The sequence below is a fragment of the Sceloporus occidentalis genome, unplaced genomic scaffold (genome assembly GCF_023333645.1).
Source record: "Sceloporus occidentalis isolate IW3139 unplaced genomic scaffold, rSceOcc1.0.p SCAF_336, whole genome shotgun sequence".
Lineage (NCBI taxonomy): Eukaryota > Metazoa > Chordata > Lepidosauria > Squamata > Phrynosomatidae > Sceloporus > Sceloporus occidentalis.
Window position 1 is genome coordinate 527,447 of NW_028317316.1, and position 19,963 is coordinate 547,409.

Sequence of the window (19,963 nt, forward strand, 5' to 3'; positions counted from 1 at the left end):
TGACTCTCCAAATGTAAGGGCAGTGTATATATGTGGATTTTGACAGTCTGTCCAATACTAATTTGGGTCTGAAGGGAAAAGAATGATTCATTCTAACACATGCTTAACCAAGGGAGACTATTTTGTATTGTTTTAAATAAATGATAAAAAAATAATAGTGACCTTCACTGAGATCAGCAACTGTGAACATGTCCTCCATGAACTATGTCTGTGCCTATCCTTGGTTAAAATGAGTGTGCATGTGACTGTGGGTGTCATCTACAGGGTTAAACTTGGTGTGTCAGTAAACAGGCTTAGATTACATGTATGTAGGGCCAACAGTGAGCAAAATAAACTGTGTACAGTATGTGTCAGTGTACAGTGTTAGTGTGTGTGAGGTAGGTGTCAGTGCATGGTGCTACAATGAGTATATGTGTGTTAGTGTACAATGCTAGACAATGTGGGACTAAGTTTGTGTGTGTGGGTGTAAGCGTACACAGTTTGAGTGTTTGTTTTTGAGGAGTGTTTTTGTCAGTGCACAATATTAAACTGTGTTGTGTGTCATTGTATGGTGTTAGAATGACTATGTGCCATATACAGTGGCGTGTCCATGTAATGTTAAAGTAAGTGTGTGCGGGGGTGTCCATGTATGTTGTATGCGTGTGATCACACTAAAGAGTGTGATCAGCATAAGGGAAAGCTGTTAGGAGACCCGATTGGGGTCTTGACAGACCCTTTTGGCTCTCTGTCAGAGTAAGGGCAATCCCCATAATGCGAAATTGCCTATTTTGAGTGCTGACACATTAGATTGCTGAGCTTTGGGCAATACATTTTTCTCCCAGCTAGTAGGGAGAGAACAGCCCAATCTCCAATGCACTGGCATGGATTTAGTCCCGCCGATGCTGAAAAGTATACTTCATCCAATGTCAACTGCCATAATTTTGAGACCTACCGTTGTCACAAAAGGGTTAATCCCAGGTCAGCCCTCCCGCCACTATGTGGCAGAATTAATCAATGCATCTCTTACAACAGGGGTGTCCAAGTTTTTTCTGCAGTGGGCCACTTCATCAGAATTGTATATGTGCGCGGGCCGCACTTATTTTTCACTGTGAGAAAATATGGCCTTTAATAAAATATCCAGATTAAAATAAAATAAATGTCAAAAAACCTTTACTTTTCCTCTCACTGATTTCTGGGCCTAGAAAGTGTTGTGACTACAAATTCAGGATAATTAAAAATGAAATAGTTCTATTTATTCTAGGGATGCACCAAAATGAAAATTCTGGACCAAAACATTTACGGTTCACTTAGCCAAAACCGAAAATGACCCCCCACCTGTGAGCAATCACACTCCTATCATGCCAAGTCAGTCAGTACATGCTGGTACAGGGTGGCTGTAAGTGATGTGCAGACCCCATACTGCTGGCAGCATCAATACACAAGAGGGGCAGCTAGTTAGGTTTCAGCATGTGCTGGCTGACTTGGCATGACAGCTAACAGCAATCACAGTCCCATCATGCCTAGGTTCCAGCACTTACACATCCATGCTATCACACACACACTCATTCATTCATATACTCATTCAAACACCCTCCCCACCCCCTTACCTGCACTGCAGCTCCTCGATGCCGCTCACAGACTTCAGCAGGGGGCGCGGCCTCCCTCTGCGTTCTCTGGTACTGAACAGAGAAGGCAGGACTGGAGCAGAGTCATGTGATGTCACGTGAACTCTGCTGGGTTCCGCTTCCTCTGTTCAGTACAACAGTGGCGACTCTAGAAACAATATATAGGGGGGCACACAAGATACCACAGTCAAACTGGGGGGGCATTAATAATTTCCACCATTAAATCATACCATTGAAAAAACATATATATATATACACACACCGGTATATATATATATATATATTGCCAAAAGTAATGTGCTATGGAATGATACTTTTGTTATTGGACAATACAATACTTGATCATTCAACATGGGAAGCCTGAAGCCACAATTTAGTACGACTAATCCTTGAAATCCTTTAAACAACACAATACCTTAACTTTTGCACTAAATGATTTCAGGGCCTAATATTAGATCCTGCTGCTGATATATATATTAGCCCCTGCTGCCCATATATATTAATATTAGTCCCTGCTGCCGATATATATATAAATATATATATATATATATAAATATTATATCCTGCTGCTGACAGGAGGTATAGATCAACACATTAACACACAAACCCAGCTTTGCATGTATAGATCAATTGAAATTCACTTGTGATCTCAGCACTGAAGGTATATATCAAATAAACAGAATCAGACATACAAATCCTGTATTTGCAGGTATACAATAATAATATATGAAATGTAGCATTGCAGGTATAGATCAAATAAATACATGGAAACAGCATTGCAGGTATTAATCAACTGAACAAGACATACAAACCCTGTATTTGCAGGTATACATAAATAATGTATGGAAACATAGCATAGCAGATATGGATCTACAGAATAACACAGAAACCCAGCTTTGCAGGTGTAGGTCAATTGGAATTCACATAAAAACACAGTATTCAGTAGCGTACCTAGCGGGGGGCGGGGGGGGCGGTACCGCTCATCAGGGGGGTGCCAACTTGCCGGCACCCGGCACCCCTCCAGAGACGGACAGTAATGTCCGCCGCTGGAGGAGCAGGCTCGCAAGGGAGCCTTGAACCCGGCTGAAAACCACTCAAGGGAGCCGGAGGTCTGTTAAAGACCTCCGATATTGCTCCCTTGCGATCCGCACGGCAACAGCTGCTGTGCGCCGGGATTTGTTGTCAGATCCCGGCGCACAACACTGAAGCCGCGCCCACTGCCGTCCGTGCCCTCTGACCCGGAAGAAGACAGAAGAACTGAAGAAGAGGAGCGAAGAGGAGGAAAAGAAGCTGTAAGGAGAAAAGAGGAAAGGTAGGAAAGCATTCAGTGAGTGAGAGTTGATTGGTATATGTGTGGATTGGTATATGTGTGGATTGGTATGTGTGGATTGGTATGTGTGGATTGGTATATGTGTGGATTGGTATATGTGTGGATTGGTGTATGTGTGGATTAGTATATGTGTGGATTGGTATGTGTGTGGATTGGTATGTGTGGATTGGTATATGTCTGGATTGGTATACGTCTGGATTGGTGTATGTGTGGATTGGTGTATGTGTGGATTAGTATATGTGTGGATTGGTATATGTCTGGATTGGTATGTGTGTGGGTTGGTGTGTGTGGATTGGTATGTGTGTGGATTGGTATGTGTGTGGATTGGTATGTGTGTGGATTAGTATGTGTGGATTAGTATGTGTGGATTGGTATATGTGTGGATTGGTGTGTGTGTGGATTGGTGTGTGTGTGGATTGGTGTGTGTGTGGATTGGTATGTGTGTGGATTGGTATATGTGCGGATTGGTAAGTGTGTGAGAGTGATAGGTGTTATGCTGTACCATTTCCAATGTATTTTTCATTATATAATTATGCTCTAGTACATCATAACTCCCATCACTCTATACTGTTCCATACAGTGGCAGAGCTGGGAGACAGAGGCCTTGCACCCCCACCGCAGGACTCCTGAAAGGTAAGTGAACTTCAAAGGGGGAGAGGGTAGATAGTTAGGAGGGGGTAGATAGGGAGAAGGGAGTGAGACGGGGGAATAGGGGGTAGATAGGGAGAAGGGAGTGAGAAGGGGTAGGTAGGACAAAAGGGAGTGAGAAGGGGTAGATAGGGCAATCACACTCCTATCATGCCAAGTCTGCGAGTACATCCTGGAATCTGGGTATGCCTGGGCATGATAGGAATGTGATTGCTGTTAACAATCATATATATATATATATATATTAATATTGTTATTTAAATGTTTTGTCCTATTTTGGTGTGTTACTTACTTTAAATACAAGTGTTAGATTTTTTTTTTTATGGTGTGTGGGGGGGTCATATTCGGTTTCGGCCAGGTAAATGCTGCATTTTCGGTTTCCATCCAGAATTAGTTTCGGTGCATCCCTACTACTAATGAAGTGGTAGGCCTACACCACATCAATGTTTGGCTTAGTATATAGTGATAGGAGTTATGCTGCACTATTGTCAATGTCTGGCTCAATGTATAGTGATAGGGATTACGCTGTACCACCGTCAATGTGTGCCTCAGTATATAGTGATAGGTGTTATGTTGTACCACCGTCATTGTCTGCCTCAGTATATAGTGGTAGGTGTTATGCTGTACAACCGTCAATGTGTGCCTCAGTATATAGTGATAGGTGTTATGTTGTACCACCGTCATTGTCTGCCTCAGTATATAGTGGTAGGTGTTATGCTGTACAACCGTCAATGTCTGCCTCAGTATATAGTGATAGGTGTTATGCTGTACCACCGTCAATTTCTGCCTCAGTATATAGTGATAAGTGTTATGCTGCACCACCGTCAATGTCTGCCTCAGTATATAATGATAACAGTAAGTGTTATGCTGTACCACCTTCAGTGTCTGCGCCGGTATATAACGGTAGAAGCTATGCAGTTTTAAAGTGTGTGTGTGTGGGGGGGTGCCACATACAGGATCCGCCCCAGGTGCCAAATACTCTAGGTACGCCCCTGACAGTATTAAAGGTATATTTTAAACCCCCTAAATTACAGGCATAGATCACAGGTTGCACACCCCAAAGTCCGCCCTGGCGTCCACACTGCCCACATAGAACCTGGCCAGCACCCAGATAACACACATAAGATTTGCCATCTTTGTCCCATATACACCCTGCCTGTGCCATCTTGGTCCCCAAGGCTCAAACATCCTGCTAGTGCTATCTTTGCCCTTCCACAATTATACATCTATGATACACACAAACACATTAACTCATGCTCTCCCTCATTTAGACAATTCATCCACATATTAACTCATGCTCTCCCTCATTCATACAGTTCATCCACATATAAACTCATGCTCTCCCTCATTCAGACAACTCATCCACATATTAACTCATGCTCTACCTCATTCAGACAATTCATCCACATATTAACTCATGCTCTCCCTCATTCAGACAATTCATCAACAGATTAACTCATGCTCTCCCTCATTCGGACAATTCATCCATTTTAAGAAACTACGCCCCTTGGAGCTTCAAATGAGGGGCTACATGTATTTCTAGGACAAAAGTTGACTGCACAAATAATGATGGAATATGTCGCTTTGGCTAGAAAATATGTTTTTTCTAACCATAGCGACATGTTCATTTGTGTCTTGCGCACTCCAGGTTTGTACTAGAAACACATACAGCCCCTCATTTGATGCGCCAAGGGGTGTAGTTCTTGCAAATGTGTACTTTTTGTACCATAATTTAACTTTCTACGTGAGCAGTAATGCCACGTCAAGGCTTCAACCCTAATTACTGATCATTCACAAGCCTTTTTTATATCTCCATTCACTCGCAGAAGCACACACCATACTTTCCACACATTCACTCACAGAAGCACACACCATTCTTTCCCCTTACAATCCCAAAGAAATGATGGTAAAGGGAGAAAAAAATCACTTTTACAGCAAAAATAAGTTTTGCAGTAAAAATGCAAGGCGCTCCAGGGATAAGATGGTTACTCACGTACCACACAGGCTAAATGGCTGATTTTATTAATATTTGCAGTTCATCAGGATTTCAAAAATTGCCTCCCTCTACTGTTGGCTAAATTTAACCCCATGATCAAAGGGATCATGGGATTAAAAATTAGTATCGGCCATTTTTAAAAAGGGAATGTGACTTTTTATGGCTATATGATCACTGTGGTAACATTGGCTACCACAGTGGATCATTTAGCTAGAATACTTAAACTTTTTTTTTGACAATTGTCAGTTGTTAATAAAGTTGCGCGTTGACGTCATCGCGTCATTGTGCGAGACGTCACCGGGCGGATCGGGTGGCCCCCGTGATGCCCTTCAGTTTGAGGGGCGGATCGCCGGGGTAGGTGGTGATGGAGGTCCACAGACCTCCATCAAGGTAGGGTAGTGCTAGTGACGGCATGGTGTCGTCGTTAGCACCTGACTGGGACTGCTAGCGACGGCACCATGCCGTCGTTAGCAGTCAAGGGGTTAAAGTCCCATTGCGGGACTGTCCTGAGTGACTCCAAATTCGGCGGGGGGGCAACAGGGGGGGGCAAGGAATATCCTAGGGGGGGCAATTGCCCCCCCCCTTGCCCCCTGTAGCGAGGCCACTGCCCACAGGTAAGTAGCAGGGCTCTTGTTGTAGCAGGGCTCGAGGTGCGGCCGCATGTTGGACGCCCCTGTCTTACAATAACATTTCCAGGTTCTGAACCCGTCTCAGCAAAGATAACTCTTTTTTTTTTTACTTGGGTCTAATGGGCAATAGGTAATTTCTAGTAAATGTTTTCAGCTCAAGGGAAAAGGGTGCACACCCAAGGCATGCAAACTGTTTATTACTCTACCAAACAGTGCAGCTTGACATTCATTTCCTGGTGTGTAACTTTTGTGGTGTGCTAGGCAGGCTTTTCTACACTAATATACTCTGTTCCTTTGCATTTGATCGGTACAAAGGATTCACCCATACCTCCCAACATTCAGAATGTACAGTGTGTCCAGGCGACTGGATTTAAATGGAAAGTCCCACCAATATTTTATTGCTACTACCAGAATAAAAATACGTTTCCTACAATATTGTACTATGGGTTCTCGCTCTGTAATTTTAACCAAATCTACTAGCCAAACACCTTCACTCCTTAGCATACTGCCTCTGATAGAATGGCTCAGTTTTCATTCCCCCCCCCCCCCCGGTTGGAAACTGTGACTAATGAAAGTTCATCTCAGTGTGATGTTTGAGCATGGAAAGTCACACACAATAGTGCATGTCTGAAACCAATGGCAGCCTACGTTTTTTTGTCATTGTATCATACATTACTGTATACAACATTGTAGTTTATACTCAAGGAAACGTTTTTCCACATGGGACTTCCCCTTCAAACTGGACCATCAGGTTTTTGTGTATTTGGTCCTAGAACACAGTTGTAAAACTGAAAATGTACATGATTTCCTGTAACTCCAGTCCTTGATCTTTGTATTATGGAATTGATTACTGGTATCCAACATTTTAGTAATGTGGTACCCTTGTACAGTACCAGTTACAACAGTAGGTATAGTAACTATACTATAGAGCTGGTCTATACGGACTCCACTTTAACCCCTTAACATCCATTGACGGGTCACGTAATTTCATTAAACAAGCTTAAAAAACAGCCTGGTCCTTAAGGGGTTAAAGTGATCTAAGGAAAAAACCAAATACACTGTAAAGCTAATTGCCCCCCCTAGGATAATCCTTGCCCCCCCTGTTGCTCCCCCGCCGAATTTGGAGCCACCCAGGACAGTCCCCTTGACTGCTAACGACGGCATGGTGCCGTCGCTAGCAGTCCCAGTCAGGTGCTAACGACGGCACCATGCCGTCGCTAGGACTATCTTACCTTGATGGAGGTCTGTGGACCCCCATCACCACCTACCCCGGCGATCTGCCCCTCACACTGAAGGGCATCACCGGGGCCACCCAATCCGGCCGGTGATGGCACACGCAATGACGCGATGACGTCACCGCGCAACTTTATTAATAACTGACAATTGTCAGTTAAAAGGGGTATGGGGGCATGCTGCTTAGATGCCTGTAAAAAAAAGTTTAAGTATTCTAGCTAAATGATCCACTGTGGTAGCCAATGTTACCACAGTGATCATATAGCCATAAAAAGTCACATTCCCTTTTTAAAAATGGCCGATACTAATGTTTAATCCCATGATCCCTTTGATCATGGGGTTAAATTTAGCCAACAGTAGAGGGAGGCAATTTTTGAAATCCTGATGAACTGCAAATATTATTAAAATCAGCCATTTAGCCTGTGCGGTACGTGAGTAACCATATCATCGCTGGAGCGCCTTGCATTTTTACTGCAAAACTTATTTTTGCTGTAAAAGTGATTTTTTTTTTCTCCCTTTACCATCATTTCTTTGGGATTGTAAGGGGAATGGTGTGTGTGCTTCTGTGAGTGAATGTATGGAAAGTATGGTGTGTGCTTCTGCGAGTGAATGGAGATATGAAAGGCGTGTGAATAATCAGTAATTAGGGTTGAAGCCTTGATGTGGCATTACTGCTCACGTAGGAAGTTAAATTATGGCACAAAAAGTACACATTTGCAAGAACTACACCCCTTGGCGCATCAAATAAGGGGCTGTATGTGTTTCTAGTACAAACCTGGAGTGCGCTAGACACAAATGAACATGTCGCTATGGATAGAAAAAACATATTTTCTAGCCAAAGCGACATATTCCATCATTATTTGTGCACTCAACTTTTGTCCTAGAAATACATGTAGCCTTTTGAAGCTCCAAGGGGCGTAGTTTCTTAAAATGGATGAATTGTCTGAATGAGGGAGAGCATGAGTTAATGTGTGGGTGAATTGTCTGAATGAGGGATAGCATGAGTTAATGTGTTTCATAGATGTATAATTGTGGAAGGGCAAAGATGGCACTAGCAGGATGTTTGAGCCTTGGGGACCAAGATGGCACAGGATGGGTGTATGTGGGACAAAGTGGCAAATCGTATGTGTGTTATCTGGGTGCTGGCCAGGTTCTATGTGGGCAGTGTGGACGCCAGGGCTTGCTTTGGGGGGGGGACCTGTGATCTATGCCTGTAATTTAGGGGGTTTTAAATATACCTTTTAATGCTGTGTTTTTATGTGAATTCCAATTGATCTGTACCTGCAAAGCTGGGTTTCTGTGTTATTCTGTAGATCCATATCTGCTATGCTATGTTTCCATACATTATTTATGTATACCTGCAAATACAGGGTTTGTATGTCTTGTTAAGTTGATTAATACCTGCATTGCTGTTTCCATGTATTTATTTGATCTATACCTGCGATGCTACATTTCATATATTATTATTGTATACCTGCAAATACAGGATTTGTGTGTCTGATTCTGTTTATTTGATATATACCTTCAGTGCTGAGATCACAGGTGAATTTCAATTGATCTATACATGCAAAGCTGGGTTTGTGTGTTAATGTGTTGATCTAAACCTGCTATCGGCAGCAGGGTCTAATATTTATATATATATATATTTATATATATATATATCAGCAGCAGGGACTAATATTAATATATATCGGCAACTGGGGCTAATAATAATATATATGGGCAGCAGGGGCTAAAATATATATATATCAGCAGCAGGATCTAATATTAGGCCCTGAAATCATTTAGTGCAAAAGTTAAGGTGTTGTGTTGTTTAAAGGATTTCAAGGATTAGTCGTACTTAATTGTGGCTTCAGGCCTCCCATGTTGAATGATCAAGTATTGTATTGTCCAATAACAAAAGTATCATTCCATAGCACATTACTTTTGGCTATATATATATATTTCATGTTTTTTCAGTGGTATGATTTAATGGTGGAAATTATTAATGCCCCCCCAGTTTGACTGTGGTATCTTGTGTGCCCCCCCCTATATACTGTTTCTAGAGTCGCCACTGCAAATACATTAGATAGAATAGATAGAGAGAGAGATAGATGGATGGATGGGTGGATAGAGGGAGGGACGCAGGGCCGGACTGGCCCACCGGGATACCGGGAAATTTCCCGGTGGGCCGGAAGGTCCGTGGGCTGGGCGGCCGGCAGACTTACCATGAAGACAGCCGCTGAGCGGCTGCAAATGGCAATGAACGCCTCCCTCGGTGCCAGGGGCGGGCTGGGCAGGGGGGCAATTGCCCCCCAGGCTTCCCGAAATCTAATCAAAGCGGCCGCTGGGTGCTGATGCGGCCGGCCGGCATCAGCACCCAGCAGCCGTGTGCGATGGCCGTCTAGTGATGGGAGCAGTGTGAGGGGTGAAAGCTCCGCCCCCTCGCACTGACCTTTCACCCCTCATGCTGCTCCCATCACTATGCGGCCATCAGATTGCTGGGAATGTAATCTGAACGGCCGGTGCGTGCTGATGCCGCCGGCCGGCTCTGCTTTAATACTTTTTTTTTACTTTATATGGCAAGCCGATCCAGCTTACCATATGAATAAAAAAAAAGTGTTAAAGTAGCTCCAGCCGGCGGCATCAGCACGCATCGGCCGTTTAGATTACATTCCCAGCAGTCTGATGGCTGCATAGTGATGGGAGCAGCGTGAGGTGGAAGCTCCGCCCCCTCGCACTCAGACTGCTGCAGCACCGGATGTCAGGTCAGTGGCATCCTGTCAGCATAGAGGAGAACAGTGTGCAGCTACCAGGAAGTCAAGACAAGTAGAAGGTGAGTAAAATAATGTATTTTTTGTACTGTATAATGTTTTTTGTATTTGTTAAAAACAAAAAAAATCGGCATGTGTGTGTATGTAAGTGTGTCCCCCTATATGCCACTCTGCCTCCAGAAATGCCTTATACCCCCCCTATATGCCACTCTGTCCCATGATATGCCTTTTAACCCCCTATATGCCAGAGTTGCATATAGGGGTATAAGGCATTTCTGGATGCAGAGTGACATATAGGGGGTCAAAAGGCATATCTGGAGGCAGAGTGGGATAAAGGGGGTTAAAAGGTATATCATGGGGCAGAGGAGCATATAGGAGGGTATAAAGCATATCGGGGAGGCAGAGTGGCATATAGGGGGCATAAGGCTTTTCTGGAGGCAGAGTGCCCCATGATATGCCTTTTAACCCCCTTCATGCCACTCTGCCTCCAGAAATGCCTTATACCCCCTATATGCCACTCTGTCCCATGATATGCCTTTTAACCCCCTATATGGCAGAGTGGCATATAGGGGGTTAGAAGGCATATCATGGGACAGAGTGGCATATATTATTTTTTATTTAATATGGCAAGCTGGATCGGCTTGCCATATAAAGTAAACAAAAATGTCCCATGATATGCCTTTTAACCTCCTATATGGCAGAGTGGCATATAGGGGGTTAGAAGGCATATCATGGGACAGAGTGGCATATAGGAGGGTTGAGGCATATAAGGGAGGCAGAGTGGCATATAGGGGGGTATAAGGCTTTTCTGGAGGCAGAGTGCCCCATGATATGCCTTTTAACCCCCTTTATGCAACTCTGCCTCCAGAAATGCCTTATACCCCCCTATATGCCACTCTGTCCCATGATATGCCTTTTAACCCCCTATATGCCAGAGTGGCATATAGGGGTATAAGGCATTTTTGGATGCAGAGTGACATATAGGGGGTCAACGGCATATCTGGAGGCAGAGTGGCATAAAGGGAGTTAAAAGGGATGTCATGGGGCAGAGGGGCATATAGGAGGGTATAAAGCATATTGGGGAGGCAGAGTGGCATATAGGGGGCATAAGGCTTTTCTGTAGGCAGAGTGCCCCATGATATGCCTTTTAACCCCCTTTATGCCACTCTGCCTCCAGAAATGCCTTATACCCCCCTATATGCCACTCTGTCCCATGATATGCCTTTTAACCCCCTATATGGCAGAGTGGCATATAGGGGGTTAGAAGGCATATCATGGGACAGAGTGGCATATAGGGGTATAAGGCATTTCTGGATGCAGAGTGAGGGTATAAAGAGAGGGTATAAAGCATATCAGGGAGGCAGAGTGGCATATAGTGGGGCATAAGGCTTTTCTGGAGGCAGAGTGCCCCATGATATGCCTTTTAAGGCATATCATGGGACAGAGTGGCATATAGGGGGTATAAGGCATTTCTGGAGGCAGAGTGGCATATAGGGGTTAGAAGGCATATCAGGGGGGCAGAGTGGCATATAGGGGGTATAAGGCATTTCTGGAGGCAGAGTGGCATATAGGGGGTTAGAAGGCATATCAGGGGGGCAGAGTGGCAAGCCTGGGGGCAGAGGTGCATAACTCGGGGGTAGGTTGTCAAATGAAAGGAAATAAAAACCAAATATGTCTCAATCATAGCTTTTATTAAATATGGAAAAAAATAGTCTACATGAATTAATAAAGAAATAAAAGTTTCTTACCAGAATATCGTGAAGAATAATGTGATCAGTGTTTTGTTCCACCAAATAAAATGGAACTCTTTCATCTAACAATGTTCGCAGTAGTAAATGTTTTGATCCTATTATGTGTAATGTATTTAATTTATTAGGGCCTTTTAACACTTTTGCTTTCTGGCATTTTAATACAAATAATGAGATAAAAAGAATTGCACATAGTGTGACTCGGGTGTGTATAAGGGGTGCGTGTGGGTATAAGAGCTTCACCGTGAGATAAACTATATGGGGCTGGTCTCCAAATTTTTCCAGGGCTGCTTTTCAGTCCCAGTCCGGCCCTGGAGGGACGGATGGATGGATGTCCGGTACTAGAGGTCAGGTGATGGGATGCTGACAGGTAGAGGCTCCAACTTGCCGCTAGTGGGCGGTGACTGTGAGGTGCGCCTTTAATAGGAAGGTGGTTCCGGTCACATGACAGAACTTGTGACAGTTCTGATTATAATAATGGAAGCGTTTCGATGTTCTCTCGGCTTCCTTGTTCTGGCTGTCCTATCGTCCACGGTCGTCTCCAAGTATGAGCCGAACTGGGACTCGCTGGATAAACGGCCGCTGCCGCCATGGTTTGACGAGGCCAAGTTCGGGATATTCCTGCACTGGGGCGTCTTCTCGGTGCCGTCCTTTGGCAGTGAATGGTTCTGGTGGAACTGGCGGCAGGAGAAAAACAAGCAGTACGTGGAGTTCATGGAGTCTAACTACCGGCCGGGGTTCACTTACGCCGACTTCGCCCCTGAGTTCACCGCAGAGTTCTTTAACCCGGACGCCTGGGCAGACCTGTTCGTGGCGGCCGGAGCACGGTAAGGCGATTTGAGGGGAATGCCTGCTTAGCTTTAAGGGAGATCGGGTTGCACAGGGGAGCTGTGTAATTATGCACCGTGTCAGGCGAGCTGCTGTGGTTGTTGGCATGCCGCCCGTTTAATGTTGCGATCAGCGGCTGTAACGTGTTCTGGCAGTTGGAAATGGGACATAAATGATGTTAAAGACAATAAATGTGCTTCTATACAGACATCAGTGTTCAGTGGCTACAATTGAATTATTGTGCCACCTATATGGTATTGGGGCATAATGGCAGTGCTAACATAGCACAGAGAGGTATCTGGGTGCAGTTTACCCCTTTTTGTTCATGGTGTACAACCCCATTCGTTAGGGCATCTTTTAAAACATGCATGGTACGTGGCGGCTGTTCTCCCTCCAGTCTACATTCGGATTGTTTTTGTCTTGTTTGTGGAGCACATATAGAACAGATGAAGAACCACCTATAAAACTATCTGCAAACGCTGCATATTAGGAATTTTAATGGTTAAACGGATGTTCTTAACCAAATTACTACTCTGGCCCACATCTTTCAGAAGGTATACCAATATAATCTAAATAAACAATTAAGTGCAAAATCATATATCATCGCCCCAAGCGTTTCCTATTGTGAAGTTGGCAATGGTGCATGACGGCTCGGAGGAGAGAACTCGTGTGCAACAGCAGCACAACAATAGGACTTTGCCACACAAACAGCAAAGCATAAACACCAAGAAATTAACTATCAAATACATGGAAGGAAACAACCAATCTGTATGCGTGAATGTGGTATAATAAACATTTAAATGGTCCTATTGCTAATTTGATGTTTCTGATAAGGAGAAAGGAAAGTGCATGGTTCCAACCTAAGCTCAAACTTGTACACCTGTTTTTGTTTTTGTTTTTTTTGTCATCCAGTTATGTTGTCTTAACCACTAAGCACCATGAAGGTTTTACCAACTGGGGTTCTCCAGTGTCCTGGAACTGGAACTCTGTGGACACCGGGCCGCACCGTGACCTTGTAGGAGACCTGGGAAATGCACTGAGGAAACGGTGGGTTGTTGATCATGGCGTTCAATCAGTTTTTGCTCAGTGCAACTTAAATTATGTATATAATGTTACTGTATGTTTTAGGAATCTTCGCTATGGACTGTATCATTCGTTACTGGAGTGGTTCCACCCACTTTATTTAATTGACAAAAAGAATGGCTTCAAAACTCAGTATTTCGTGTTTTCAAAGACCATGCCTGAACTATATGACCTAGTAACAAGGTAAGATACACCTCATGATATAATCCTCCTGATGCATTATTTTTCTGACATGTTGTATGGGTCCCCCCACCCCACCCAAACACCCTCCTCATCTGATGCCAAAGCTATTGGCTTGTCGTAAATGATTGCATGAAGTTATCAAGCTGTGCAAACAAAATATTGTCACTGATTCTATCTATTCACTTTTAAATGGCTTAAAAAAAAAAAAAGTACGTAATTATTTAGGTATTGTGTGTCTCCATGTACACTATTTATTATTTTTCTTTCAAAAAGGTACAAGCCAGATATAATCTGGTCAGATGGAGACTGGGAATCACCAGACACCTACTGGAACTCCACCGATTTCTTGGCCTGGCTATACAATGAAAGTCCTGTAAAGGTATAAAGATCTTTCACCACTTGTGTGTCTTACGTTCGTCATATACACACACACCATACATCAGGTAGATTAATGCACATGAGCTCTGTTTTCTATGAAAATGTTCCATGTGATTTGTGTTATATTGCTAAAATGCTAATTTCTAGGCATTACTTGGTAAAATGTACTGAGCTTCTGAAAGGATTTATATGAATTTCCTAATGGGACAGGTTTGCCTACAGTGGAAAATAGCATGCCACCGACACAGGGCTCTTTCATTCCTAGATTTAGTGATTAATTTCCTTAACTGTAATGCCATTAAAACTTGCGATGGCTTGGACCTTTTCTCATGTTAGATATGTATGAAATACAATGTATGCATTTCACATAAGATATATCATGATTTAAAACTATAGCTGCATCAAAACTCCCCGGTTTCACAGATTTAGTTGTCGTTGAGTTAATATTTAAAGATGTAAAAGGTGACTATTTTTAAATCCTATGGACAGTAACACCCATTTATAAGCCTTTTGGTTTATATTGACATATGTGGCAATCCCAGGTCAGCATTTACTGTATATGATATTGCATGTGTTCTAAATTTAGGACACAGTAGTGGTGAATGACCGATGGGGTAGTAACTGCTCCTGCCACCATGGTGGATATTACAACTGCGCTGATAAATTCACACCCAGCACCTTGCCAGATCACAAATGGGAGAAATGCACTTCAGTCGACACGTTCTCCTGGGGATACAGGCGCAACATGCAGCTTAATCAGCTGATGGATGAAGGGAACATCATTAAAGTGAGTATAAGCCACATCTGTGATTGTTGTGCAGTAAATTGTACATATATCATTTACCCCTTTTTATTTATTGCATTTGATATGAACCAAGTACTGGTGTTCTATTCTGTCACATCCCACAGGAACTGGTGCAGACAGTGAGCTTTGGAGGAAATTATCTTCTTAATGTGGGACCTAGCAAGGATGGTTTGATCATGCCCATATTTCAGCAACGTTTGCTTGCTGTTGGAAAATGGCTGAGCATTAATGGCGAGGCAATCTATGCTAGCAAGCCCTGGCGAGTGCAGAAGGAAAACTCGACAGACAGTGTCTGGTATGTGTGCCACCTAAAAACATGATCACATTGTATATAGGCTTGCCGTATCTTAGGGCCTCAGGAGAGCAATAAAACCTATAATACTACATATAAAATTTATCTTTTTAATGCACCTTAGTTGTGACTTTCCAGTTGTATGGCTCAGGCAACTAAGGATTATGGGGTAGTCCAAAAAAATGACTTGAGGACAATTAATAGGCCAGTTATGACCTACAGAATGAGGGGAAATGCCCGATTCATGCGATAATCCTTTGCACGCTCTGGTTCATCCTTCTGTTCTTTCTACAAGGCACAGTAATGTTTTTAAATATTTAAATGTATTTTGTAGGTACACTAGCAAGGAGTCCTGTGTATACGCTGTCTTCCTGAGGTGGCCAGAAGACAATATACTGAAACTTGCTTCTCCTAAACCAACCCCAAACACAGCTGTGAGTATGCACAAAAGTTTCTCGACTACAAAATGTTCAGCTAAAACGTGTAGAGTAGTGCTTTTTTATGATGGCTGAATCTAGTATTTAATTTTTAAAATTATTGATTAATTATAAACTTCATGGTTGTGGTGATATTAATAATGTGGCTTAATTCTGCTTGTTGCAGGTAAAGATGCTTGGATTTACTGCGGATCTGCGTTGGAAATCAAGTCCAGAGGGAGGTCTTGTCATTCAATTGCCCAGTATTCCTCCAGGAACCTTCCTTGTAGAACACGGATGCACTCTAAGACTGCAAGGAGTGATTTAGGAGACTTGCTGCACGAGGATGAAGTTATCATATTGAGAAGTCTGCAATTTGCAGCCCATGTTTTCTAGTATTCCGTAAACCGGGACCAGTTTTGGGAAATCAGTAATCCTGTGTTTAATTAGATGTTACCGTTAAAGATGAGGTGTAATTGTTTTGGGTTTCTTTTTCAGCTCTGATTTTATAAGCAAACAACTTGTTTGAGCTCCTTCTGTTACAGAAGGTGGTGTATTCAGCACTATATACTTCTTCTCAGATTAATTGCTGCCATAACCTTTGTGATTGTATGTTTGTTTTTGTACATGGCAGCTGTGAACAGCAGTGAAAGATTGTCTGTGAACCAAAGTTTACAGATGGGGCACTTGCCTTACTCCATTTATGTGCCCTTCTGCTTACTCCTGGGTGATTCCTCATGCTGTAAATGGAAATTGCACTTCTTGGGAGTCCTCAATGCACAGCGCAATGGAGTTTCTCAAATTCAAAACATACAGCATGTTCTCAATTTGTGAAACTCCATATGGGCTCTACTTGCCATGTGAATATTGCATCTGAATATCATTTCTGTTGTGTCTTCTGTCTTACACGAAGAACTGACCTGCTCTAAGACCTCTTTATTTGCACTGTATGAGTTAATCACTTCTGCTAATTAAAATACAGTAATTCAGCATTTTGCTGTTTTTACATGATTGTATTCCATTTGATTACTTGATTTCATTTGTAAGATTAATATAAATGTTTAAATATATTTGTCCAAGAAGACAAATTATTTTCTACCAAACATGTGTCTGTGCAGTTCTTTTTTTTATTTTTTTTAATTCACTATCTATTAATGAAGCATTAAAAGACTGGTTATGATTAGTGGACTTTGAAATAGACAACATTGTTTTTAGGATTTCCTGATGCTTAGATTACAATAATAGATGCAATGGAACAAAGTAAGATAAGTAAATATATTATTAGGAAGTGGCTCAACTTTTTAACCCATTTGTCTGACTCCAACCCCTTATTACCGAGCGAATTTTTTGGCCCGTTATGTACATATTTCACTTAAATCAGATCAAGAAGTAGAGTGGCTTAAACCGTTTCTCAATGGCAGCATTACATAGTGGTTCTCTGTTCTTCAACCAACCAAGCTTCTAATGGAGGTGTGCGGACGTATGGGATATTATAAACAAGGTTACTACAAGCATGGAGCATGTTAAGTGAGTTGTTTAACTCTCAAGTAGGTAAAGGCAACCTAGGATGAAAATATAACTTATTTCTCTTACATCCCAATAAGTAGTGTTGTTTTCTGTGGCACCTGATTTTCATTTTGCACATATTGTGGAGTGGCCCTCACTGTGATTTTCTCATACCTACTTGCGGCAATAATTGTTTGTAAAAATTTGTATTGCCGGCTACTGAAACCTAAAAATGAATGGCAATGGCTTTTTATGACCATTGGAAAAATACAGCACATTTGTTTTGTTTTTGAGGTTCAAGATTTAAGGTATTGGTGCAAGTTGGATTCCTGAAATTGATCGTTTGAAGCCTTTACATTTACAATTGTGCTCAAAAGTTTGCATATGTACTATTTTTAAAGAAAACACGAGTGAGCAGGCAAAACACATTTCTTTTATTTCTTATGGGATTCATATTCAACTGTAGTTTATAACAGAATGGCACAATCATAAAACAAAACATGGAAACAAAAAGAAATGACCCCTGTTCAAAAGCCTGCATACCTTTAGTTCTTAATGTTGTGTTTTGCCCCCTTTAGCATTACTTACAGCGAGCAGTCTTTTGTAATATTTATCTATGAGGCCCCAAATCTTGCAGGTGGTATAGCTGCCCATTCCTCATGGCAAAATGCTCCTGGTCGTGCAAAGTCTTTGGCTCAATGATATTAAGGGCAGAAGACTGCGATGGCCACTCTAGAACCTTGACCTATTTCTACTGTAACCACTGGAGGGTCCACTTGTGCTTAGCGTCATTGTCATGCTGGAAAATCCAAGAGCGCCCCGTGCGCAGCTTTCGTGAGGAAGAATGCAAATTGTCTGCCAGCATTTTCTGCTGCATTCATCTTGCCATCAATTTTTACAAGAATCCATGTGCCTTTAGAGCTCACCCCCCCCCCCCCCAAAACATCAGTGAGCCGCCACCACCGGGGATGGTATTCTTCGCTATAGGCCTTATAGGCAGTGCTTACAGTCATGACCATAAAGCTCTATTTTGATCTTGTCACTCCAAATCACAGTGTGCCAGAATCTGTGAGGCGTGTCAAGGTGTTTTTGGGGCGTATTTTATCTGTTTTTTTTGTGGCATTGGTGCAGTAAAGGCTTCTTTCTGGCAACTCGACCATGCAGCTCATTTTTGTTCAAGTGTCATCATATTGTGCTCCTTGAAACAACCACGACAGAGCAGCCTGTATTTCTCCTGAGATTACTTGTGGGTTTTTCTTTGTATCCAGAACAATTCTTCTGGCAGATGTGGCCGAAATCTTTCTTGGTCTACCTGGCCTTGGTATCAAGAGATCCCAGAATTTTCCCACTTCTTTATAAGAGATTGAACAGCACTGACTGGCATTTTCAAGGCTTTTGATATCTTTTTATATCCTTTTCCATCTTTTTAAAGTTCCATTACATTGTTACATATCTAGCCTTCTCAGTGCATCCAATTGAGAGGTAACAAACTCATTGACTACTTATACACAGACACTAATTGCAATTTAAAAAGCCACAGGTGTGGGAAATTAACCTTTAATTGCCATTTTAACCCATGTGTGTCACTTTGTGAATCTGTAACAAGACCAAACATTCAAGGGTATGTAAATTTTTGTCTTGGCCGTTTGGGGAATATCTGTTATTATTATGATTTTTTTAAAAAAGCCAAACAACTATATGTTAATAAATGGCATCACTAACCTTAAATAAAAGACAGTTTTTTTGCATGATCAGTCATATTTTCAAAATCAACGCCAACATTTCACAATTTCTGCCAGGATATGCAAACATTTGAGCACAACTGTACTTACATTATCCCTTAATTACCGATTCATAGGTTACTGTGTATATAAAGAGTATTTTGGGTACTGTTTAATGTAGCATAATTGCCGTGGCTAGCAACAAGCAACTTTCTGTATCCATGTATATCCTAAAAAAGAAATGTGTACTGGAAGCTACCAGTACACATACCTTGCCTCTTTTGATAATTGAAACACAAAAGGAACATTGTAGGTTTATTTTGTCCTTTTAAACATTGTAATCATAAAACACATGCAAATTATACAGCATTCTTTTCCTGTTCAGCTGTATCTCAGCCTGTTTGGCCTACCTGTGTTCTTTTAACCCCTGTGCTAGCCGAAAAGGTTCCCAGTTAGGAAGATGTGAGAGTATATCACCAGGCAGATCTTACAGTATCAGGAAACCGCTGGATCTGGAAGCAATAATACTGCTGACCATTGTATTTTTACATCACTTAGAGGCAATAATAATTAAAATGGGACACACTTCCAGTGTTAATCCTGGTAAAGGATGATCGGCAGAGAGAGGGAGTAGAAATGAGTATTGTCTTCATAATTTAATTTTCTGTTCCTGATCCTGCAGAAATTGTGTTTGACACAAAGAAGGCGATCATGGAACTGGGGAAGACAGAAAAGGGATCCATCTGTGGGTTCGGATTCCTTTGATTCTTTAGGGTGATAAATTGCCCTCCAGTGATGGATTTGTGCCAA

At 42.3% G+C, this 19,963-nt stretch overlaps 1 protein-coding gene across 1 annotated transcript; it reads left to right on the plus strand.

The window, feature by feature from the left end:
- Positions 1–12,418: 12,418 nt before the first annotated feature.
- Positions 12,419–16,254, plus strand: LOC149274336 (tissue alpha-L-fucosidase-like). Its single transcript, XM_089505652.1, has 8 exons — positions 12,419–12,768; positions 13,682–13,816; positions 13,898–14,035; positions 14,309–14,414; positions 15,000–15,200; positions 15,323–15,513; positions 15,845–15,944; positions 16,114–16,254. Exons 1-8 carry the CDS (start codon positions 12,419–12,421, stop codon positions 16,252–16,254), a joined length of 1,362 nt encoding a protein of 453 aa, XP_089361778.1.
- Positions 16,255–19,963: the final 3,709 nt, after the last annotated feature.

Coding starts and splice junctions, on each gene's coding strand:
- LOC149274336 (XM_089505652.1), top strand. CDS start 12,419: ATGGAAGCGTTTCGATGTTCTCTCGGCTTCCTTGTTCTGGCTGTCCTA. Junction 12,769..13,681: donor TTCGTGGCGGCCGGAGCACG/GTAAGGCGATTT, acceptor TTTGTCATCCAG/TTATGTTGTCTTAACCACTA. Junction 15,514..15,844: donor AACTCGACAGACAGTGTCTG/GTATGTGTGCCA, acceptor TGTATTTTGTAG/GTACACTAGCAAGGAGTCCT.